General features: G+C 43.1%; 1 protein-coding gene across 2 annotated transcripts in view; it reads right to left on the bottom strand.

The window, feature by feature from the left end:
- Positions 1-5,339: 5,339 nt before the first annotated feature.
- The window catches only part of LOC140736601 (flavin-containing monooxygenase 5-like), a 32,770-nt gene continuing 11,750 nt past the window's right edge, over positions 5,340-26,359 (bottom strand). The window contains exons 3-9 of one of the 2 annotated variants that reach the window (XM_073062421.1): positions 23,056-23,221; positions 20,525-20,667; positions 13,653-13,844; positions 12,622-12,626; positions 11,689-12,032; positions 9,459-9,531; positions 5,340-5,724 (exon numbers count right to left, since the gene is read on the bottom strand). In XM_073062421.1, the coding sequence (XP_072918522.1) occupies positions 5,376-5,724; positions 9,459-9,531; positions 11,689-12,032; positions 12,622-12,626; positions 13,653-13,844; positions 20,525-20,667; positions 23,056-23,221 (1,272 nt within the window). In that variant the 3' untranslated portion in view covers positions 5,340-5,375. Of the gene's footprint in view, positions 5,725-9,458; positions 9,532-11,688; positions 12,042-12,621; positions 12,627-13,652; positions 13,845-20,524; positions 20,668-23,055; positions 23,222-26,359 lie in introns of both variants that reach the window. The other variant, XM_073062422.1, reaches the window with a different exon arrangement.

The raw sequence follows: 26,359 nt of genomic DNA, 5'->3' as shown, positions 1-26,359 counted from the left end.
GGGGTGAGGAGCCCGACGAACAATGGTGCTTCTACCACCAGCGGTGGGGCGCAGAAGCCCAACCTGCAAGTTCTCGGGAAACGCCAGGGCCAGCTGCCGCTGATGGCTATGGCGGCTGGCCATCGGGATAGCCTCCTGTATGGCTGGGACAAGCAGTCAGGACGCCGCTTTTCGGTCGACACCAGAGCTGAGATCAGCGTCTTACCTCCGACGAGTTACGACACCCGCAACAGGGCACTGGGTCCCACCCTGAGGGCCGTGAACGGCAGCACAATAAGGACTTATGGCACCCGTCCGGTGCAGCTACGGTTCGGCTCCAGCCGGTTCACGTGGGACTTCACACTGGCCGCCGTAGTCCAGCCGCTCCTGGGTGCGGATTTTTTGCGGGCTCACAGCCTACTGGTTGACCTGCCCAGGAAGAGACTGGTCCACGCCGAGACTTTTCAAACGTTCTCCCTGGGTGAAGCCCAGTTGCCGGACCCCCACCTATACTCCATCATGCTGTCCGACAATGACTTCACCAGAGTCCTGACGGATTTCCCATCGGTTCTGGCACCACAGTTCACGGCAGCCATGCCCGGACACGGCGTACAGCACCACATTCCGACCCAGGGACCACCCCTCCACGCCCGTGCTCGAAGGCTTCCCCCAGACAAGCTCCGACTGGCGAAGGAGGAGTTCAAGAGGATGGAGGAATTGGGGATCATACGGCGGTCCAACAGCCCATGGGCCTCCCCCCTGCACATGGTGCCCAAAGCAACCGGGGGCTGGAGACCATGCGGCGACTACCTCAAGCTGAATGAGGCTACAACACCGGACCGCTACCCTGTGCTGCACATTCAGGACTTTGCAGCAAACCTGCACGGCGCACGGATCTTCTCCAAGGTAGACCTCGTCCAGGGATACCATCAAATCCCGATGCATCCGGACGACGTCCCCAAAACGGCACTCATCACCCCGTTCGGCCTTTTTGAGTTCCTCCGCATGCCGTTCAGCCTAAAGAATGCCGCACAGACGTTTCAGTGGTTAATGGATGCGGTGAGACGCGACCTGGACTTCGCTTTCATCTATTTGGACGACATCCTCATAGCCAGCAGCAGTCGTCAGGAGCATCTGTCCCACCTCCGTCAACTCTACGCCCGACTGAGTGAATACGGCCTGACAATCAACCCAGCCAAATGCCAGTTCGGGCTCTACACCATCGACTTCCTAGGCCACAGGATTACTAAAGACAGGGCAACCCCTCTGCCCGCTAAGGTAGACGCGGTCCGCCATTTCCCCCGACCCAACACAATCAAAGGCCTTCAGGAATTCGTGGGTATGGTAAATTTCTACCACCGCTTCCTCCCTTCAGCTGCCCGAATCATGTGCCCCCTGTTCGCCCTGATGTTGGGTAAGGGCAAGGACATTACCTGGGACGAGGAGTCCGCCGCCGCTTTCGTTAAAACCAAAGAAGCCTTGGCAAACGCCGCGATGCTAGTGCACCCCAGAATGGACGTCCCTACTGCCCTCACAGTGGACGCATCTAACACGGCAGTCCGTGGAGTGCTGGAACAACTCATCGAGGGTCGCTGGCAACCACTGGCGTTTTTCAGCAAACACCTACGACCACCGAGCTCAAATGCAGTGCTTTCGACCAGGAACTGTTGGCGCTATACCTGGCAATCCGGCATTTCAGGTACTTCTTGGAAGGTAGGCCCTTCACCGTGTTCACGGACCACAAACCGCTTACCTTTGCATTCACGAAGGTGTCCGATCCCTGGTCGTCCCGCCAGCAGCGACATCTGTCCAACATCTCCGAATACACGACGGATGTCTGACATGTCGCGGGAACGGACAATGTCGTGGCCTCTCCCGCCCTAACATCCAAGCCCTGTCCCAGGGGGTAGACTATGAAGCACTGGCGGAGGCGCAGCAGGCAGACGAGGAGATCCCTAGTTACAGGACTGCAGTCTCCGGTTTGCAGCTCCAGGACCTTCCCATAGGCCCAAGTGAGAGGACCCTACTCTGTGACATCACCACAGGCCAACCCCGCCCCGTCGTCCCGGCAACCTGGCGGCGGCGCGTTTTTGACTCCATTCACAACTTAGCGCACCCCTCCATCAGGACAACTGTCCAGATGGTAGCCAACAGGTTCGTTTGGCACGGACTCCGCAAGCAGGTCAGTGAATGGGCCAGAACATGCATGCACTGCAAAACAGCCAAGGTGCAGCGGTACACCAAAGCTCTGCCGTAGCAGTTCCACCCCACCCGCCGGCATTTTGACCATATTCATGTGGATATCGTGGGCCCCCTGCCAGTGTCGTGCAGAGCGCGGCACCTCCTCACTATCGTGGACCGGTTCACAAGATGGCCAGAGGCGGTCCCGCTCACCGACACCACCTCCGAATCTTGTGCCTGGGCACTGATTGCCACCTGGGTATCTCGCTTTGGTGTACCGGCCCACATTACCTCCAACAGAGTCGCCCAGTTCACCTCCAGCCTGTGGTCAGCTATGGCCAGCCTTTTGGGTACACAGCTGCACCACACAACTGCCTACCACCCACAGTTGAACGGACTGGTGGAGCGTTTCCACCGTTACCTGAAGTCGGCTCTCATGGCCCGCCTCAAAGGGCTTAACTGGGTGGACGAGCTTCCCTGGGTCCTGCTCGGAATCTGCACGGCGCCCAAAGAGGATCTGCACACCTCGTCGGCCGAGTTGGTGTACGGCGCACCCCTGGTCGTCCCAGGAGAGTTCATACCAGCCCCAAGGGGGCAAGAGGAAGAACCCGCAGCAGTCCTGGGCAGACTACGCGAGAGGCTCGGTAACCTGGCCCCCATACCCACTTCGCGGCATGGGCAGAACCCGACCTGTGTACCCAAAGACCTACAAAACCGTACGTTCGTTTTTGTACGACAGGGCGGACATCAGACACCGCTACAGCGGCCCTACGAGGGGCCGTTTACAGTGATCAGAAACAATGGGTCCATATTCATGCTAGGCATTGGGGGGAGAGAGGAGGTTTTCACAGTGGACCGACTCAAACCGGCCCATGTGGACGTGGCGCAGCCGGTTGAGATTCCGGCACCGCGGCGCAGAGGCAGACCTCCCAAACAGAGTCCGACCCAGACTGTGGACATTGGGGGGTGTATCGCCGGTTCTGGGGGGGGGGTTATGTGGCGACCCACTTCCCAGCGCACTCGAACCGGCTCACAAAATGGCGCGCGCCGGCATAGAGGCCGGTCCCAAAAAGGGCGCCAAGACTGCTTCACCAGCAAGGGGAAAAGCCCGCGCGCGGGACGGGACTGTGAATCCCGGGGAGGGTGGGATCAGGAAGGCTTTAAAGCGAGGCCGCGAAGTTTGAATAAATCTCTTTTGCAACTGCAGCTCACCGACTCCGTGTTGTTATTGCAGTGCTGCGTGTAGCCACACTGCCACAATACATCCATTTCACAATCCTTGTTGTTTGCCTAATCAGCTGCATCTGTGTACTTCTCTGGGTCAACATTTACAGATTGAATCACCCCCTAAATGTATGTAAACATGAGAACCGAAGCCAAATATGTTTATTCTGCAAGCATACAAACAGAATAGGTAGCCTGCATAAACTTCAGCTATCAATTTACCCCAATTATAAAAAATATTCTTAAGAATTTTCTGATAATTGAAAGTCTGAATATTATTAGGTAAATATCTCAGAATGTTCTCCACAACACACAAATAAATAGTAATATACTTGTACCCCCCTGGGTCGCCTCAGGCTCGCTCAGCTCATTCTCGTCTAGGGGGAGCAGCCTTCGGCCCCGCCAAACTGGGTAATCAGCTGGTGTGGATGCTGTGTGATGTCCCCGCCTCGCCCAAAACAACAGACAGTACACCATATGTGATTAAATGAGTACAATTTATAAAGGTTACTATAACTGTGATTAATAACGATACAGTATATATGAAGGAAAAAAAAATAAAGAAAAGGCGCCAAACTTATCAAAGTCCAAACCACTTTGTGCACAACCGTTGCAGCTCAATTACTGAAGTCTTCTGGCCACCATTCGATCCCCTCCGAACTCCTCGACTCGCAGCTCAGGACCACCCGAAGTGATCAACCAAGCACATCTATCTTCGTCTCCTCTCCTCGGGGTACCTCCTGACCTTAGACCCCCACTTGGGGTCCGTTCCTTGCCCAGTTTACAGCATCGCGTCCTCTCTCTTTCACCCCCTTGCGCCGATCTCCCCAAAAGCCCACCAACAATAGCTTACAGACTCAGAAGAAACAACAACATTAATCTCAATTGGTTTACAAAGGAATACAATTCTCATTATCAGTAAATTTTAACCCAAACAAGCTTCCAGCACTCTCTCGCAACAAAGAAGCATTCCTACTTTTAATAAAATCACAGGTAGATCCCTCCAAATACAACAGAAATTTCTAGGATAAAACTGAATTATTTGCCATTAGTTGAGTGAAGAATATTGGTCAGGGTGTGAGAAGAACTGATCGATCATGCCTCAGCCTTAAATTTGATAATTAAGCGTAGCCAACAATACCAAGCTGAGGATTTTGATACAAGATTACTAACTTCCACTTCTGGGGTAACGCACAACTTTTGTGAAGAAGTATTTTCCCATAGTCAGATGAGATCACACTTTTTCACCTCTTTCATTTCCAAATTGCAAACTCAAAATGGAGTGCAGATCCCTCAGTCATCCAAGTTAGCATTGTCTGAGCATTTTAAAATAACATTTGATTCATAGTGTTGGCGCGTGGCATCGGATAAGGCATCGGACCAATAACCTGAACGTCACTGGTTCGAGCCTCAGCTGAGGCAACTTGTTGTGAGCACTTAACAACATACTTAACAAAGCACTTCACAACACATTGCTCTGCGACATCACCGGTGCCAAGCTGCATGGGTCCTAATGCCCTTCCCTTGGACAACATCGGTGGCGTGGAGAGGGGAGGGCTTGCAGCTTAGGCAACTGCCGGTCTCCCATACAACCCTGCCCAGGCCTCCGCCCTGGAAACCTTACAAGGCGCAAGTTCATGGTCTTACGAGACTAACGGATGCCTATATGATTCACATTTACTTAAATGCCCAGCTATATACATACAGTTCCTGAATGATAAAAGGACATTTTTTAAATTAGTGATTATGAAAAAAAGGCACATTTTGCTCATAGAATGAGCAAAGACTGTTTCTTGGCAAGATGTTCCATTCAATATAAACAATAGAACCAAACCTCAGGTTTGTTTCATTCAAGGCACTTGAGTTCATTCAAAGTGTAATCAATAACATAATTAGTTACAATTAATTTGAAACGATTGGATGCGAAACAATCTCCATTGATATTTGGCTTGGCAACAGAAGCCGAGCTGAACTCCTCGTTGGACTTCTGACTAATAGAGAATTAGATAAACAGCACAGAGCGCCACCAGTACAGGCAAGAATTTCAGCAGGATTGGCCAAGAGGCATTTTGCTGACTACTACGAACCACGCGCGTTTTAGTGGGCTTGATGGTGCGGTGCCACTGTGTCAAGATGGTTTCTCGGGCTTTTGGCCATTTTCCAGGTCCCGTCAATCGAAACTGGAAAGATGTGCAGGGGCCAAGGAAAACTTGAAATGCCAGCTGTGGATCAGTGAGGAGGAGGTGCCTGATGTTGGGTTTTACACCGATCAGCTCAGCTATCTCATCCATGTAGGGTATGAAATCAACTTGAATGGTGTGCCTTTGGGAGCTGACGTATCTTTTGCATGGAAAGAGAAACAGAAGGGAATTAAAGTCAAAAACAATACAATGCAAATGGCTATAGTTAGAAAACAGAAAACTGCTGAAAATCATCAATGGATTAACAGCAACTGCGGAGAGAAACTGCATTACTGTTAGCAACCTTTCAGCCGAACCTCTCTGCTTCGTATGAAACTTCGTATGAAAATGTAACCCCACTTTTTAAAAAAGGAGGGAGAGAGAAACCGGGGAATTATAGACCGGTTAGTCTGACATCGGTGGTGGGGAAAATGCTAGAGTCGGTTATCAAAGATGTGATAACAGCACATTTGGAAAGAGGTGATATCATCGGACAAAGTCAGCATGGATTTGTGAAAGGAAAATCATGTCTGACGAATCTTATAGAATTTTTTGAAGATGTAACTGGTAGAGTGGATAGGGGAGAGCCAGTGGATGTGGTATATTTAGATTTTCAAAAGGCTTTTGACAAGGTCCCACACAGGAGATTATTGTGCAAACTTAAAGCACACGGTATTGGGGGTATGGTATTGATGTGGATAGAGAATTGGTTGGCAGACAGGAAGCAAAGAGTCGGAGTAAACGGGACCTTTTCAGAATGGCAGGCAGTGACTAGTGGGGTACCGCAAGGCTCAGTGCTGGGACCCCAGTTGTTTACAATATATATTAATGATTTAGACAAGGGAATTAAATGCAGCATCTCCAAGTTTGCGGATGACACGAAGCTGGGCGGGGGTGTTAGCTGTGAGGAGGATGCTAAGAGGATGCAGGGTGACTTGGATAGGTTAGGTGAGTGGGCAAATTCATGGCAGATGCAATTTAATGTGGATAAATGTGAGGTTATCCACTTTGGTTGCAAGAACAGGAAAACAGATTATTATCTGAATGGTGGCCGATTAGGAAAAGGGGAGATGCAACGAGACCTGGGTGTCATTGTACACCAGTCATTGAAAGTGGACATGCAGGTACAGCAGGTGGTGAAAAAGGCAAATGGTATGTTGGCATTCATAGCAAAACGATTTGAGTACAGGAGCAGGGAGGTTCTACTGCAGTTGTACAAGGCCTTGGTGAGACCGCACCTAGAATATTGTGTGCAGTTTTGGTCCCCTAATCTGAGGAAAGACATTCTTGCCATAGAGGGAGTACAGAGAAGGTTCACCAGATTGATTCCTGGGATGGCAGGACTTTCATATGAAGAAAGACTGGATCGAATAGGCTTATACTCACTGGAATTTAGAAGATTGAGGGGGGATCTTATTGAAATGTATAAAATTCTAAAGGGATTGGACAGGCTAGATGCAGGAAGATTGTTTCCAATGTTGGGGAAGTCCAGAACGAGGGGTCACAGTTTAAGGATAAAGGGGAAGCCTTTTAGGACCGAGATGAGGAAAAACTTCTTCACACAGAGAGTGGTGAATCTGTGGAATTCTCTGCCACAGGAAACAGTTGAGGCCGGTTCATTGGCTATATTTAAGAGGAAGTTAGATATGGCCCTTGTGGCTAAAGGGATCAGGGGGTATGGTGAGAAAGCAGGTACAGGGTTCTGAGTTGGATGATCAGCCATGATCATACTGAATGGCGGTGCAGGCTCGAAGGGCCGAATGGCTTACTCCTGCACCTATTTTCTATGTTTCTATGTTTCTAGCTCTTCAGTTTGGTGAAGAGCTAGAAGTTTCACCTACCAGAAGAGGTAGAAGTTTCCTTCTATAACGGGTTCAACTGCAATACTTAAGAGGCATTTGGATATGTACATGGAGGGTTATGGGGTGAATGTGAGAACTGGGACTTGCAGGGAGGACACTGTGATCACTATGGACTACTGGGCTAAAGTGTATATTTGTGAGCTGTATTACTCGAGGAATCTCTAGGTTCTGTTTAACCTTCTCTGTATTTTAAGTACTTTCTGCTTTACAAATCTGGTTTTGCCTTGAATTTACCAAAACCAACTCCCTGATAGGCAAAATTCTCACAATGGGGTGCTGTAACAGAGATAGCATCAGTTTCCACTGCAAAAGGCACCCTTGCTGCATGAGCTTTGACAGAGATTGAGAAGCAAGTGATGTTGCCATCATGTCTGAGACTATCCCCTGTTCTTATTCAATGTTCTCAGTGCAACTTCAGAATCAAATAAGAGAACCATATTTGTCTACTGGCTTAGGATTACACTCAATAATGCAGTTACCCAGCTGGAAGCTCGCATAGTAATCAATACAGTTGTTGACAGTGAGAACGAATTGACTCACTCACAACAAGTAGTCAGCCCCAGCATTATATGAACTTCATTGCGAGAACATTTTGGGGATATATAAACAGTGAAATAATGGTCAAAGTCTTATAGGTCACAGAAAGAGGGATAAAACAGTCTAGTAACAATTTACATTGAGGTCTCACCTGTAATAAAATAAAACACACTAAAAGAATTGGAAAGACAAGCTAGCTCGTTTTTACTCTCATATAAATCCTGCCTGTGATAGATGCCATTCGGAAGTAGCCTCTTTGACTCATATGTTCTGGTTTTGCCCTCTTTTGAAGAAATATTGGAAAGACATTTTTGAGATTATTTCAACAGCTTTGAATATTGATTTACATCCCCATCCTATTACTGCAATTTTTGGCTTACCAATGGTGGAACATAGTTGTCTATCCACTTCAGTTCGTCAGATGATTGCATTTGTCACATTAATGGCCAGAAGATCCATTTTATTGAATTGGAAAGAGATTAATCCTCTTACTACATTTCAATGGTTCTCCCAAACTATATCTTGTTCAAATTCAGAAAAAATCAGAAATGTCACTTTTGACGCTTCGGTTAAATTCGAAGAAACTTGGAGACCATTTATTCAACACTTTCATATGATGTAACTTGACCTTTTCCGAATCCTTTTTATTATCCTTAAATATTTGGATAGAGGAGCGGAGTTATTGACTGTATCCGATGCAATATAATAGCCCAGCTTTGTTTAGCTTAGTTTTGTTTAAATTAGTTTAAATTTTTTTTGATTTCTAATTTGGGGGTTTTTCTCGATATGTTTTTTTCTATCATGTTTAATACATCTAGAGTTTGGGAGGCTTAGTACACCTGGGTTATTTATAGCTTATACTCATATATATTGTTTACCAACTATGTATTCCCAATCTCTCTGTATTAATATTGTAACTATGCCTATGTATTTGAAAATTAATGAAAAGATTTAAAAAGAAAGAAAGAAAGAATTGGAAAATGGCTTTGCAGACAGGGAGCTAATAGGCCAGGCCCTGAGGTACAACTTAATCCTGATTTTAGAGGCTTATATTTACATTTGATTTTATATTAACAATTTATCTTGAAGTAGTGAAATTTTTGCTACATTATTTTAACCTTTCTTTGAAAAATGAAGAATATTGTGACAGGGTAGATTGAAGAGAGTTGGCAAAAGGTCATTTAGGGTCTCAGAGCAAGGAAACAGTGACCAACATGGTTAACTGAGCATTTACCCCATCTCTTTCTAAGCACTGCCTTTCACATACCTGTCCAAGGGGTTTTTGAATGCTGTCAATTTACCTACTTCAATTACTTTTTCTGGCAGTTCATTCCACTATACTGGCTACTCTCTGGGTGAAAATTATATGCCACAGTATTCCAGCTGAATAAAATAACCAATCTCTGTGCTGTCAATTTTGTACAATACTATGTAATACCATATATGGTGACATATATGTAACATTGATAATAAATTTATTTTGAACTTTTAATACCTTTTGGCCATTTGTTCTTTTTTCTCCAATATTTCTGCCATCATGCTGTTAGCACAGGGTAGTGTAGCTGAGCCTACAACACAAAATACAACATTAGAGAATGGGGTTTACCTCAGTGAATAACTTAAACGTAGTACAGCGCTAAATGTGGAAGGAATCTGTTGCCCTAAGTTCACTGATAATACAGAGCAGTCCTATGTACCACAAGTGACTGGCTGCTGACAGGATGGCTTTAGCAGCCAGCAAGGTCCTACAACACCCAGTTCACCCCCATTCCTGTGCAGCCACTAAGCTTGCAGGATGTCCAAACCACCACTGAATTACCTTGTCCTACTTCAATGCACTGTGTAATGATTTGGTTTGTGTCAATGATATGCCAAACAAGCTTTTCATTGTACCTCAGTACATATGACAATAATAAACCAATTCCAATTTCAACGTCACTGCTTGTGGTTGTGTTTCACCGTCCATAAAGTACAGAAAAATTAACATATTACAAAGTATTCAATAATTTTTACTAAATAACTCACAATTCTCTAAATAATTAAACACATAAATTACGTGAAATAAATCAGAAAAGAAAATTGATAGGCAATGTCCTGGCTGCCCAGATCAGAATCCTTCGTTCAATCCCTTTGTCTACTAAATTTTGCCTTGCCTTCTCAAATGTGTAACAGTTCATAATTGGACTCAAACAAGGGGAGAAATAATTTCCCCAACACAGAGAGCTGTACGTTCAGAGAGAAAAAAAATTAAAGATGATGGTTTCCTTATTATCATAGCAACCACAACCACATCTATTAATCTGAGAGGTCATCTGAGGAACTGCTCATTAATCAAATCAGGGCTACGATCATTGACAAAGTCATGAACTGTGTCATTTTATGGCAGCTGTACAGCACAAGGCATAAAGAATTACTGTAAATTACAATAAAATAAATAAGCCAGCTGTGCAAAAGAGGATTAGTGAGGTGGTGTTCAGGGTCTGATTAGAAATCTGATATCGGAGAGAAAGAAACAGTTTCTAAAATGTTGAGCGTGGGTCTTCAAGCTCCTGTATCTCTTCCCTGATGATAGAAATGAGAAGAGGGCCTGTCCCAGATGTTCAGGATCCATAATGTTGGAGGTTGCTTTCTAGAGGCACCACCTTTTGAAGATGTCCTTGATGGTAGGGTGATTTGGAGCTGCTGGAGTCTACAACCTCTTTTGATTCTGTGTATCGAAGCCTCCATACAAGGGTGTGATGCAATCATTCACAATATGCTCCACTGTACATTTGTAGAAATTTGTTAGGAGTCTTTGGTGGTATAACAAATCTCCTCATACTCGTAATGAAGTATAAACGCTGACGTGCCATCTTTGTGACTGCATCAGTATGGTGGGCCCAGGACAGATCCTCTGTAATGTCGATGCTCACCTTTTCCACCACTGATCCCACAGTAAGAATCGTGTGCTCCCGTGACTTCTTCCTCCTGAAGAGACAACCAATTCCTTGGTAATGCTGATGTTGAGGGCAAGATTGTTGTTGCGACTCTAACCAGACCATCTGTCTTGCTCCTGCGTGCCTCCTCATCACTATCTGAGATTCTGGAACAAGTGGTGCTCTTGATGAATTTATAGGTGCATTTAAGTCGCACCTAGCCATACAGCCCCGAGGGTAGAGCAAGTAGAACTGTCAGAAAGGAGGAGATATTATTACTGATCTGCACTGCCTGTGGTCACCTGGTGAAGAAGTTGCAGTACATAAGCCCAAGGTTTTGAAGCCAGTTGAATTGTATTGATGGAATGATGGTATCAAATGCCAAGCTGTAGTTAATAAACATCAGCCTTAATGCAGGTATTGTTGTTGTCCAGGTGGTCCGAGGCTGAGTGGACAAACAGTGAGATTGCATTTACAGCAGACCTTTCGTAGTGATAGGCAAATTGCATTGCGTTCAGATCCTTGCTCGGTCAGCAGTTAATTTTAGCCATGACCAACCTCTTAAAGCGTATTATCACGGTGGATGTGAGCGCTACTGGTTCATAGTCATTGAGGCAGCTTACCCTGCTCTTCTTGGGCACTGTATGACTGATGCCCTTTTGAAGTAGATGGAAACTTTTGAGTGCAGCAATAAAATATCCCCATAACTATATCATCTCAACAACCAATGGAAAATATGTATATTGCATATTATCAATGAAAAATGCATACAATGCTTGTTACTGATATTTTCAAAAAATGCCTGCATACCTTTAAGCACCCTTGTGGCCCAACGAGCCTGTATTTCAGATACTGGTATAATGGATCCAAATGTCTGGATAAGACCAATGATGGCTAGAGTCGGCTGCTCCAGCTGAGGTGGAAAGACATTCTTATAAAGAAGGGCATGGTTTCTGTTAACTTTGATGACAGACTCATTCAGAAATGGGAAAGCAAAACTGTATCCTGTTGCAAAAATAACAGCATCAATATCTTCCACTGTACCATCTTCAAAGATGGCTGCTGATTCAGTGAACTGCTTCACATTAGGTTTCACAAGAACACGTCCGGATAAAATGCGATTTGGCAAATCATCATTAACTGCTGGATGTTGGCTGTATAAACTGAAAAAAAAAGAGAGAACATCCCATCTGCACTGATTTTAGGGCATTAATGTTAATCTTTCAGAATTGACACAGATGGTTGATACAATAAAATCAGCATGAGATAATCAAAAGCAAAAGGACTTTATTATTGGACTATATTGGGAAGGCGAGTCCTTTCATAGGATTCTCCCAATTGGTGAAAACTAGTAGCGGATAGAGCATAGGGATAATGCAACAGTGACAGAAGTGTGGAAGTTGATATACGATAGACTGGAGATGCTGTTAGACTATACACTCTAATAGATGATCAGAAGTGGAGAATAACCATTTTGGGCAATGAATGCAAAATTCAAGTGCTGCATTGATCTGGTAAAAGAGAAAACCCTTACAAAATAAAAGCATATAAATAAGTAACTACGTCCACAACTACCTGTATGGAAAGTAAGTTGAGCCTGATCAGAATCAAGGGAAAGGTGATGCTAAGATGTGCAGTAGTGAAGTAGATAGGAAAAAAAGGAAAAGTAGCTTGGGTGCCATGGCATAGAAATTGAACACATGTGTGAGTACTGGCTTGGTCTTTGCTCCATGTTCCAATGACCCTTGCTTCTGGACGACATTCGGGATCTGGGTTAGTCTGCTCCGGTATAGAACAAATATACACCAGAAAATTGGGAAATTAGGTAGGGAAGAATAAGTAAGATGAAAGCAATTGTCACAATGAGCCGGTCACTGAAAAATAGCAAACTTCTGCCCACTCACAGTTAAAAATAAAAGCTTATCATTACAACCTACAGCAATTTTATGAACCAAACTCAAATGGTGCAGATGCCAAAAACTCTGAAATAAAATAGAAAATGCCTAGCAGCTTCGGCAGCAAATGTGGAGAAAGAAACAAGAGTTAAACTCAAACACAAGAAAATCTGCAGACGCTGGAAATCAAAGTGACACACACAAAGTGCCAACGGTACTCAGCAGGCCAGGCAGCATCTATGGAAAAGAGCAAACTATTAACATTTTGGGCCAAAACGTCAGGTCTCATCTTTCAGGTCAATGATTGGTTATCAGTTCATGGGAATTCCTTCTGCTGGAGACAACCAGTTCAAGGGAGCACAACTTAAAAGCAATATTAGACTATTAAAGAGAAAACCCAGAGGTTTGTTCAAGGGTTGAACCATCTGCTATAAAATGGAGCAGAAGACAGATTAATTTGAGATTGACTGACATTTGGCCAGAAAAAGATATAAAAGTACACAGAGCTGATTTGAAGTATCTACTCCTCAGCTTTTTTTCTTCAGTCCTGCCAAAGGGTTTTAGTCTGAAACGTCGACTGTACATTTCCTCCAGCGTTTTGTGTGTGTTACTTGAAATATTATCTCTTGTTTCTCGCTCTTCACAGATGCTGGCTGATACTGTGATTATGTCCAACATTTTCTGTTTTATTTGCAATTCTATAGCCTTTGAAGCATTCCCAAATGTTTCACATGAGAATGAACAAATAAAGTGTGACATTAAAGCACATTTAAATAGGACGAGGACAAAGTGAGGTTTCTAAGAGCAGTTTAAAGCAAAATGAAGATGAATCTGCATCACAAAGTTTAGCCCCATGAGCAGAAAGCTGCCCGGTATTACAGACCTGTGGGTAGATTGCAAACCATAGTTTGCATGATCGAATCGATTGTTTAGCTTTCTCTGCATTAGTGAGGCAGTTAAAGGTGAAAAAAGCAGGCTATAAATGCGACGGTTATACATCATGTCCATAGGGTATCCTCTTTCAGCCACACGATTAATTACCCAGGTACCCCTTCTTGTACTCAGAAACACCTGCAAGACATTTGAGAAAGTAAAAGATAGCAAATTGTAAAATTTTGCAACTTGGACAAACGTCAAGATATACTATCAAAAATGCATTTATTTTTCCCTCCAGAGAAAGCTATGTGCTTTTGATTCTGGAGGATGATGGGGAAGAATATGGCAAAGGTAATGTCGCAGTAGTTATGGGGGATTTCAACATGCAGGTGAACTGGGAGAATCAGGTTGGTGCTGGACCCCAGGATAGGGAGTTTGTAGAGTGCCTATGGGATGCATTCTTGGAACAGCTTGTACGAGAGCCGACCAGGGACAAGGCTATTCTGGATTTAGTGTTATGTAATGAACAGGATTTGATAAGCGATCTTGAAGTAAAGGAGCCATTAGGAGGTAGTGATCATAATATGATGTTTTTATCTGCAATTTGAGAAGGATAAGGGCAGCTCGGAGGTGTCAGTGTTGCAGTTGAACAAAGGAGACTATGGAGCCATGAGGGAGGAGCTGGCCAAAGTTAACTGGACGGATATCCTAGCAGAAAAGACAGTGGAACAGCAATGGCAGGTATTCTTGGGAATAATGCACAAGGTGCAAAATCAGTTCATCCCCCGGAGAAGGAAGGATTCAAAGGGGGGAAAGGGGCCACAGTGGTTGACAAAGGAAGTCAGAGATTGCATAGCATTAAAAAAAAAAGGAAGTATGACAGAGCTAAGGTGAGTGGGAGGACAGATGATTGGGAAATTTTTAAGGAACAACAGAACTTAACTAAAAAGGCAATACGGGGAGAAAAAATGAGATACGAACGCAAGCTAGCCAGGAATATAAAGGAGAATAGCAAAAGCTTTTTTAGGTATGTGAAGAGAAAGAAGATAGTTAAGAACAATGTTGGGTCCTTGAAGAATGAATTGGGTGAAATTGTTATGGGAAACAGAGAAATGTCAGAAGAATTTAATAAGTACTTTAAATCTGTCTTCACTAAGGAAGACACAAGCAATCTCCCAGATGTATGGATGGGCCAAGGACATAGGGTAACAGAGGAAATGAAACAGATTGAGATTAGGAAGGAAACGGTGATGAGTAGACTGATGGGACTGAAGGCTGACAAATCCCCAGGTCCAGATGGTCTGCATCCTAGGGTACTAATGGAGGTGGCCCTGGAAATTGCGGATGCATTGGTAATCATTTTCCAATGTTCCTTCGATTCAGGATCAGTTCCTGAGGATTGGAGAATGGCTAATGTTATCCAACTTTTTAAGAAAGGAGGGAGGGAGAAAACAGAGAACTATCAACCTGTCAGCCTAACATCAGTAGTGGGGAAGATGCTAGAGTCCATTATTAAAGATGAAATAGTGGCATATCTAGATAGCAGTGATAGGATTGGGCCAAGCCAGCATGGATTTACCAAGGGTAAATCATGCTTGACTAATCTATTGGAGTTTTTCGAGGATGTAACCAGGAAGTTAGACGGGGGAGATCCAGTGGATGTAGTGTACCTCGATTTTCAGAAGGCATTTGATAAGGTCCCACATAGGAGATTGGTGGGTAAAATCAAAGCTCATGGTATTGGGGGGAAGACATTGACATGGATAGAAAACTGGTTGGCAGATAGAAAGCAAAGGGTAGCGGTGAACGGGTGTTTCTCGGAATGGCAGGTGGTGACTAGTTGGATGCCACAGGGTTCGGTATTGGGACCACAGCTGTTTACAATTTACGTCAACGATTTAGATGAAGGCATTGAGAATAACATCAGCAAGTTTGCTGATGATACTAAGCTGGGTGGCAGTGTGACATGTGATGAGGATGTTAGGAGAATTCAGGGTGACTTGGATAGGCTGGGTGAGTGGGCAGATACTTGGCAGATGACATTTAATGTGAATAAGTGTGAGGTTATCCACTTTGGGAGTAAGAACAGGAAGGCAGATTATTATCTGAACAGTGTAGAGTTAGGTAAGGGAGAAATACAAAGAGATCTAGGAGTCCTTGTTCATCAGTCACTGAAGGTGAATGAGCAAGTGCAGCAGGCAGTGAAGAAGGCTAATGGAATGTTGGCCTTTATTACAAAGGGAATTGAGTACAAGAGCAAGGAAATCCTCTTGCATTTGTACAGGGCCCTGATGAGACCACACCTGGAGTATTGTGTACAGTTTTGGTCTCCAAGGTTAAGGATGGACATCCTGGCTGTAGAGGAAGTGCAGCGTAGATTCACAAGGTTAATTCCTGGGATGTCCGGACTGTCTTACGCAGAGAGGTTAGAGAGACTGGGCTTGTACACGCTGGAATTATGGAGATTGAGAGGGGATCTGATTGCAACATATAAGATTATTAAGGGATTGGACAAGATAGAGGCAGGAAATATGTTCCAGATGCTGGGAGAGTCCAGTACCAGAGGGCATGGTTTGAGAATAAGGGGTAGGTCATTTAGGACAGAGTTAAGGAAAAACTTCTTCTCCCAGAGAGTTGTGGGGGTCTGGAATGCTCTGCCTCAGAAGGAAGTGGAGGCCAATTCTCTGGATGCTTTCAAGAAGGAGCTAGATAGGTATCTTATGGATAGGGGAATCAAGGGATATGGGGACATGGCAGGAACCGGGTATTGATAGTAGATGATCAGCCATGATCTCAAAATGGCGGTGCAGGCTCGAAGGGCTGAATGGTCTACTTCTGCACCTATTGTCTATTGTCTCTATTGTCTATTGATTGCATTAGGGGTTTCCACTTCTAGTCAATAGTCAAAGACAAGAAAATCTGCAGATGCTGCAAATCCAAGCAACACACACAAAATGCTGAAGGAACTCAGCAGGTCAGGCAGCATCTATGGAAAAGAGTAAACAGGTTGGAGGCTACCCAGCTAGAATATAAAGTGTTGCTCCTCCCTGATGGAATATAGGTGTTGAACATTGATTTCTCTAACTTCCATTAATGCACCCCTCCCCTTCTTGCCCCATCCCTTATTTATTTGTTTGTTTGTTTATTTATTATTTTTCCCTTTTTTTCTCTCTCTGCCCCTCTCACTATCACTCCTTGCCTGCTCTCCATCTCCCTCTGGTGCTCCCCTCCCCCTTTCTTTCTCCCTAGGCCTCCCGTCCCATGATCCTCTCCCTTCTCCAGTTGTGTATCCCTTTTTCCAATTAACTTCTCAGCTCTTAGCTTTATCGCTCCCCCTCCTGTCTTCTCCTATCATTTCAGATCTCCCCCTCCCACTTTCAAATCTCTTACTATTTCTCCTTTCAGTTAGTTCTGACGAAGGGTCTTGGCCCGAAACGTCGACTGAACTTCTTCCTATAGATGCTGCCTGGCCTGCTGCGTTCCACCAGCATTTTGTGTGTGTTGCTGGAATATAGGTGTTGTTTATATTCTCTCTGGGTAGCCTCCAACCAGGTGGCATGAACATTGGTTTCTCAAACTTCTGGTATTTGCGTCCCTCTCTTTACCATTCCTATTCCCGTTTCCTTCTCTCACCTCATCTCCTTACCTGCTCATCACCTCCCTCTTCCTTTTCTTCAATGGTCTTGTATCTTCTCCTATCAGACTCCCCCTTCTCCAGTCCTTTATCTCTTTCACCTATCAGCTTCCCAGCTCTTTACTTCACCCCTCCCCTCTCCCAGTTTCACCTGTCACCTACACCCCTGTACTTCTTTCTCCCCTCCCCCTACCCCTTCGTTCTAACTTCTCATCTTTCTTTCCAGTCCTGACGAAGGGTCTCGGCCCAAAATGTTGGTTGTTTACTCTTTTTCACAGATGCTGCCTGGACTGCTAATTAATAGTCAGTTCCTTTAGCCTAAGAAAATGTGTAAACATCACATAGAGAAAATAATTAGTCCTTGAAATGCAGAAGGAAGAATTTCTAGGTAAGGTATTTAAATTGGCTTTATTAAAGGTGTTATAAGTGTAAAGGGGGTTTCTTCTTTTTCTTTGTTACTGCGTATGTTAATCAAAATGGCATCTTTGTTTTGTTAAAAGTAGGAATGCTTTGTTGCGAGAGAGTGCTGGAAGATTGTTTGGGTTAAAATTTACTGATAACGAGAATTGTATTCCTTTGTAAACCAATTGGGATTAATGTTGTTCTTTCTTCTGAGTCTGTAAGCTATTGTTGGCGGGCTTTTGGGGAGATTGGCGCGAGGGGGTGAGAGAGAGAGGACGCAATGCTGTAAACTGGGCGAGGAACGGACCCCAAGCGGGGGTCTGAGGCCAGGAGGTACCCCGAGGAGAGGCGACAAAGATAGATGTGCTTGGTTGACTACTTCAGGTGGTCCTGAGCTGCGAGTCGAGGAGTTCGGAGGGGATCGAATGGTGGCCAGAAGACTTCAGTAATTGAGCTCCAACGGTTGTGCACGAAGTGGTTTGGACTTTGATAAGTTTGGCGCCTTTTCTTTATTGTTTTTCCTTCATATATACTGTATCGTTATTAATCACTTAGTTATAGTAACCTTTATAAATTGTACTCATTTAATCACATATGGGGTACTGTCTATTTTTGGGCGAGGCGGGGACATCACACAGCATCCACACCAGCTGATTACCCAGTTTGGCGGGGCCGAAGGCTGCTCCCCCTAGACGAGAACGAGCTGAGCGAGCCTGAGGCGACCCGGGGGGGGGGGGGGTGCATAAACATAAATTGAGCAAAGAATTCAGAAGAAATTCTTTTATCCAGCTGGTGGCTAGAATGTGTAATTTGCTACTGTTGGAATAGTTGAGACAAACAGCATGAAGCACATTGGGAGAAAGAAAGGAATAGAAGGACATGTTGATAGGGTTAAATGAGGAGTTTGAAGGAGGATTGTGCTGTGGGTAATATAGGAGTATAGCAACAAAAGGACTAACTCCCCCTTTATTTCTGGCATTACAAGGTCGACAACATCCCCTGTTCTCCCTGTGCTCCAAATCTAACAACATTTCTGATTAATGCAGATCTAGCCACCTTAGATTTTAAGTTTTAAATTGCTTTATTATTGTCACATGTACTAAGACAGTGATAAGATTTGTTTTGCAAGCCATCAATGCAAATTATGCCAACATATCAGTACACTGTGTTTAAACAAGGCAAAACCAATAACAGGTTGCAGAGTAATCTGGTTGCAAAGAAAATGCTGTGTAGTAAATGATAAGGTGCAAGGCCATAATGAGTTCAAGAGTCCATCTTATCATGCACGGTTCTATTCTGGTCACACAAATAACCAACGAGAGGAGCATTAGCTGTCATTATGGAGTCACAGAGTTATAGACTATGAAAACAGGCTCTTCAGCACAGCTCTGCCAAGCTGAGTTCATCCCACTTCCCCACATTTGGCCCACATCCCTCAAGTATTTCTTATCCATATACCCATGTAAGCATCTGTTCAATGTTGTAATTGTACCCACCTCTACTACTTTGTCTGGCAGCTCTTTCCATTTACTCACCATTCTCTGTGTGAAAGTGCTACCTCTCATACCTCCTTTTAAAACTCCCCCCTCACCGTAAACCTATACCTTCTAGTTTTAGACTCCCCTACCTTGGAAAAAGACTGAGCATTCGCCTATCTATACCCCTGATAATACTGTGTACAGTGGATTCCAGTTAATTTGGAAACATCAGGACCAGTACATTGTAGCCCAATTAAACGGCTGCTCCAATTAGCTGAAGCTACATGGAAATAGTTAAAAAGGTATAAATAAAGGCAAATTGAGCAATAAATTATGTATTTAAGTGAGTACAGAATGAATCAGAACACTACCAATACTACCACCATACTATAAAACTGTATTAGTTCCTAATACTAATTGACAGAGGAACTCATCTGTCTTGCTTTCTTTTTATCCATGGAAAAAAATCAGCAGATGTAATGGACTGCCTTAATACGATGTTGTTGATGATAGCATCCACCAAGTCTTCATTTTAATTGTCACATTCAAGGTAATTCTTCATAGTGCCTTACTTGTTGAAGTAGAGAGATTGTTTCATGTTCTATCCTGGCCATTTGTGGCACTGCCAAACCTGAATGCTTGAAACCGCAGTGAGCAAAGCAGTTCTGAATGGTTTTATTGCTTACTTCGTACCAACTATCAGTGACAAAAACCAGTACATCTTGAAAACAAACAGACACAACTGACGCTATTTCAAAACTGTTCGCTCTAAGCATGGTGTAGTGTCTAACAGCAATGCAAGTGCATGTGACTGACACTAGTTAGAAACTGTTCGGTAACAGCATCCTGCCACAATTAAATGGCTTAGTGTCCCAAATAAATGAGGGGATTATTTTTCTAGTAGTGTTTGTTCTTTAAGAGTTGTCCCAAATAAGAGACTGCCCCAATTAGCTGGTGGCCCAATTAACCAGAATCCATTGTACCTCTCGAAAAGCTCACCCCTCAGTACCCGATACGTAAGAGAGATAATTCTTTATAATTCAATATAAAAGGATGAGTTAATTTAAGTTTATAATGACTTTTAAAGAAATTAGTAGCAAAGAGGGGAACTTTTTCTGCTGGTGGGGAATGTTTAGTTAGGTCATTATGAAGAGAAGCTAAAATACTTCACCCAGAGAATGATAAAAAAAAACTTCTCTTGAAAAGGGCACTAAACGCTTGTTCAATTAATAAATCTTAAATTTGAGACTAGACTGGATTTTAATGTACAGTGACATAAAGGGATACATATGGATGGAACAATGATATATCTCACAGAACACAGACCAGGTTTAGATATTTTTGTCTGTGCTGCTCCTCACCTGTTTCGCACGTTGACTGATTTCCACTGCAAGGTCGCCCCCAGTGCTCCCAGTTCCAATTATTACCACTCTTTTCCCTTCAAATTTTAAGGGTTCTTTATAATCTTTACTATGCATGTATTGACCCTTGAACTTTTCTATGCCTGGGGAAAATCAGGAGAGACAATGTTAGAGCATTTGCTTGGTGAGTATACTCGGTAATTATAGTAAATATACATTACACAGTAAGCTAAGTAAATTTCATATTTACGCTTGTGCAGTAAATTGTCATCAAAATTTCAGTACAGGAGGTGGTTATTTACTCATTGACTCTGGCTGTTTTCTCAAGTCTATTTTCCTACAGCTTTACATTTTCTCAAATCCCTGGTCAAGTTCCACCAATTGGGCTCAACAAGCACAAACTCCATAAATATATTTTGTAAAGAACATGCTAAATATGTCCACGCTGTCCAATCCCACTTGAAAAGTACTGTTCTTTTTCTCACACTTTTCTGTCTGAATTGGGTGGGATTACAACTAGAGGTCATGGGTCAAGGGTGAAAGGTGAAAATTTTAAGGGAAACAAAAAGAGACACTTCTTCATTCAGAGGGTTATGAAAGTGTGGAATGAGCTGCCAGCGCAAGTGATGCATGCAAGCTCAATTTCAACATTTAAGAGAAGTTTGGACAGGTACCTGGATGGTAGGGGTACGGAGGGCTATGGGCCCGGTGCCAGTTGACAGGAGTAGGCTGCTTAAATGGTTTGGCACGGCCTAGATGGGCTGTAGGGCCTGTTTCTGTGCTGTACTTTTCTATGACTCCGTAACTCTAAACATGTCATACATGTTAAATATTTTCTTTCTCCCCTATCAAATTGTTTAAGATTTCCCAACACTTAAAATATTCTCTAATTTTCGAAACCTTTCCTGTTAACACTTAGACTGATAGTCATTTTTTCCCCTCATTTCTACTGATCTCCTCGATTTGCTTTTCTTTCTGCTTGCTGTACTTCCACTGTATTGTGAACTCTCATTTTATGATAAATCTTTCAATTGGATTTTATTTTTAGTCTCATGTCTTTATCCCTCACACCTGCAATGCCATTTATATTTGGCAAGCCAGATTAAAGCTGCATCCTAATGTTCCTTTAATGTTTCTTTACTAATGTCGCCACCTAGAAAAAAAGTGTCACTGTATCTCCAGTCACTGAATCCTTCTCCATTTTACTAATTTTTAAAAAAAACTTAGAAGTGTACCAAAAATAGCACACATTGAAAATTTGTTGCTTAATCCATACTTTGAGATAATTAAGTTGTAAATTCCTGCTAAAGTCAGGATTTGAATAATGAAAATCATTGTTTTAAATTGAATTCAGAAAATATTTGAGAGCTCCTGGGGCTTCCAGATCTCCATGCCAAATCAAGATAAATAGAGAAAATGTGCAGCAAAGATATAGGACCTCTGTTGAAGTTGCAGTTGGTGGATGGAGTGGTGAGATGGTTAGGAAAGAGGAAAGAACAGCACCCAGGTCTATTTTCACAAATACACACACACACACACACACACACACACACACACACACACACACACACACACACACACACACACACACACACACACACACACACACACAGTTTGCTCTTAATGAAAACATTTAGTGATTTATATATTTGCTCTCTCAGAACCCTTTGACCCACAACTTCATTTATATTCTTTTCTTCCCATGTAAAACATGGCCTCTTAATTTTTTCTTACCAAAAATAATATCTTGCAGTTGTCTATTTTAAAACTATTTTCTAATTACACATCCGTTGTACATGCAACAAATTACCCAAAGAAGAAATATTTAACCAGTCATCATCCAAGCTGACCATTCCTCCTCGTATGATCTCATCTAAAAATTTTGAAATTGTTATGGAGTCCGGTTTCACAATTTATATTAAAAATAGGTTTCAGCTGGTGGTGTCAGCTCTCATCTTCGAAGGAACTCGCTTCCCAGTTCCTGCCACTTTGGAAATTACACATTCCTCCTGCTCTGTGTTCTACCAAGGACCTAACAAGCTACTTCACAACTTGTCTCCCAACTCTGAATGTACTGACTTTATCAAAAGTTTTGGTTAGTATCACATTGCTCTTTGGGTGACATTGCTGACCATAGACTAGTAGCAGGGTGACATAAAAAAAACATTAATTATAATATTTGCAATGCAGAAGCTGCTTTATGAAACACTGTGCAAACGGAAATACTTTCACTAATTTCTTACACTGTATGTTCAGCTTAATTCCCTCAACCTGTGCTTTAACTGATGAATTGTGGTGAACTACATATACCTGTCTGGACACGCCCCCCCCCCGCTGACTGCTCCTGTGGCTCCTCCCACGGAACCCGGTAAAAAGGCGATTGGAGCCTGAGCCCTGCCTCTCAGTCTCCAGGATGCAGTGTGGTGGTCAATTGCTGCTTATTCTTTCTTCCAGTCAATAAAAGCCGATATCTCGCCTCACGTCTCAGAGAGTTATTGATGGTGCATCATGAATATACTCATTTTGCTCACCAGGAAATGTATCCAGAGGTAAATGATGGTCAGCATGATGACCGATACAGACCAAAATAGCATCAAAGGTAGTCGTTTCCAAATTTCCTTCAGTATCACTCGTCACTACATCCCACTGTCCAGTGGTAGAGAAATCTGTCCGCTGTGTAATACTGCAGACATTGGTCTAGAGGAAATGCAAAGGGAAGTGGTTAGACAGTGATTGTGAAGGGAGTTTTCAAAGACAGCATTAAGATGCAAGTAAGTAAGAATTGCCACGTCATTAAGTTAAATAATAAATATTCCTCTTCCAGTTTTCTGCATTTTCAATGACCCAAAGAAAGCATTGCTACTTTAATAATTCTCTTGTTTAGGCTGACCAGCTCTTTGTATTTGACTCTCACACTACATCTTTTTTGCTGGATACCTGTTTGAGTTAGAAAGTTAATCAGACAACGAAAGTAATTACATTTAAAATAGGTCTATTCACTTCCCCAATTTGACCTCACTGGAAGGAGACTATTAATATTATACATGAGTCTCATGCATCGGAAATACAAAAACAATGATTTGGGCTTCACCTAGTCCAAACTAGCTTCCTAGACAAGTTTGCATTTGTAAAGATGTAGCCATCGCAGGTTTCCTTTTGACGACAATCTCCAAAAGGCACCAATGTCTGACTAGTTTCAAAGGCTAGTAAGAGTAGAATGTGCCTAATAATCATTTTTCACAATTGTCTCCACTGCTCAGTAACACCCTTGTTTTCCAGCTGAGCCCAATAATGTGTTTGGGTACTCGCTGAATTACATTGCAGAATCTTGTGCAACTGTGGAGCGTAAAAGGGGAAAAACTCTTGGTGAGTAAGGGAATTAGGTTAATGGGAAAGGAAAGCTATGTTTGTACTTAGAAACAAAGCATTGTGTTTAGTCAAGAATGCACAGCAGTGCCTCCACTTCTTTTGGAGACTGAGGCAAGTGAGGCTTCCCACCCTCATTCTAACCACATTGTAATGGAGCATCATTGAGAACATCCTGGCTGGCTGTATTACTGAATGGGTTGGGAATTGTGAGGCTTCTGACTGCAAGTCACTGTAATGGATCGTGAGGACTTGAGAGAGTCAGAGAGTCATCAGGCTCTCTCTTCCATCCCCTCCCCCACCCCCAGGACGTGTAACAGAAGTGCTGTGTTCGCAGTGCCCTCAACATTGTCTACCATCCGTCTCTCAATCTCTTTGACCTCATACCCTCAGGCAGAAGGTACTGCAGTATAAGAACAAGGGCTGTTAGGCTTCTTACCCCAGACTGTGAAATTTCTGAACACCCTATTTATGACAGCACCCATAGCATTATACTATTATATATTTATCTATATGTCATACATGCACTTTCTTCAACTTAAACTTCTACAGAATATTTTTTAAACACTTAATACTATTGTGTAAATATCATTTTATGTGTGGTTGTGATATATGCACTGTCTTTTGCACCTTACTACCTGGGAATATTGTTTCGCTTACCTGTATACATGGGCATGGTTGAATGACAATGAACTTGAACTTCAACATTCAGATAGCTGATTAACTGACTCCCTGCTGAGCACCCTGGATTTCTCCCTAGCATCAAGAGTGCTACTGGAATCAGCACTAAAAGTGGTATCTCCCAATAACAGTAATAATGATAATAATCCAAAATAGTGGTCCGTTCTATTATTTCTATTTTTGCAGCATTCAATGCTTTATAGCATGCTGAAGAATTTAAGATTGCTATCCTCATCTTAGATCCTTCCAGGTCCTTTCCTTGCTTGGCTCCGTTATTTTTTTGAAGCTTAGTTCCTTCAACAAGATTCTTACTAGTTTTTTTCCCAGCATACAGAAGGAAAAGGGAGTGAGAAAGGCTATAATAAGCACAAAGTAGACGGCGGAGGTCAGTTAGAATAAAGAGTGTTGGGCAAGTAGAACAAAGTGCAGAATATAGACCCAGAAGTTATTTTAAGTTCATGAAGATCTGAAAAGGGGAGTTTACCTCATTCAGCCTGGTAGTGGCAGTGATGTGGAGGCATTGGTGATTATTTCTATATTAGATGTGTTGAGAAATGTCTAATATAAGCAATGTTATAAAGTAAACTTACTCTAATTTTGAGGAAATTATATTGCAAGCTCCCAACAGCATGAAGTTCAATAGTCAGATTCATCATGATAATGGCTGGAATGGTAAAAATGTATGGACCCAATTAATATTGAATAGCTTATAGGAAATGTTCAGAGGTGAGAGAACATACCAAATTCCATAAAATTATGTCATTATTTTCTGGATTTCAATTCTCCAGCATGTCTTGGAAGGCAACAAAGGGAGCCTGAATTGGTGAGGTGATACAACAAGCATGTCGTTTCCATCTGGTTATAGATAGCATCAAACAGAGTCACCAGGTCATAGGAGCACAACACAGAAACAGGAGCACACAAGGGGATCATGCTACTTGCATCTAGCTGAGAAGCACTACCTGTGGAGGATTCAGTTGTTGCTTTAAACTACAAGTGAAGATCTGACTGGAATTTACTCTGCTGGATCACCACTGCCTGTTGCTTCAGTGACAAAGGCTGATTCCAGACACCACTGGGGCAGCTGTACCAAAATACATTAATCACTCGACGTAGTGGTGGCTACATCAGAAATATCGCCAAGTTTGATTATACAATATGTAATTCACTGGCGTATACTGAGCTATTGGGACAGTATTTTGAACCAAATGAAACAGTGAGTGCCAATTTTGCTGAGCTCATCAGGTCTAAAGGAATCCAGTTTGCTTTGGAGTTTGACTGTTCCAGCTGACCATCAGAAGTGAGCTTTCCTGAGATTGTCAAAGTGATGCAGGAACATTTAGAAACAATACAACACAAAACACTGGGGGAACTCAGCAGGCCAGGCAGCATCATGGAAAAGAGTAAACAGTCGATGTTTTGGGCTAAGACCCTTCATCAGGACTGGATGAAGAGTCTCGGCCTGAAACATCAACTGTTTACTCTTTTCCATAGGCGCTGTCTGGCCTGCTGAGTTCCCCTGGAATTTTGTATCTGTTGCCTAGATTTCCAGCGTCTGTTGATTTTCTTAGTTTTGACATTTAGAACCAAAGCCGTTGTTGATTGTAGAAGATTTTAGGTTTCATAAGTGGAATCAAAAAGAAAGGGAGTCCACTTCAGCATATGTGGCTGAATTGCAAAGATCGTCTGAGCATTGTCAGTTCAGTAATGGGCTTAATGATAGTTTGTGGAATCTTAAAAGAAAGCATTCAAAAACAGCTTCTAACTGAAACACAGCTTACGTCGAAA

The sequence above is a fragment of the Hemitrygon akajei genome, chromosome 12, assembly GCF_048418815.1.
Source record: "Hemitrygon akajei chromosome 12, sHemAka1.3, whole genome shotgun sequence".
In the NCBI taxonomy this organism is placed as follows: Eukaryota; Metazoa; Chordata; class Chondrichthyes; order Myliobatiformes; family Dasyatidae; genus Hemitrygon; species Hemitrygon akajei.
Note: the sequence above shows the minus strand (reverse complement) of the source record. Positions and strands in the feature narration are given on the sequence as shown.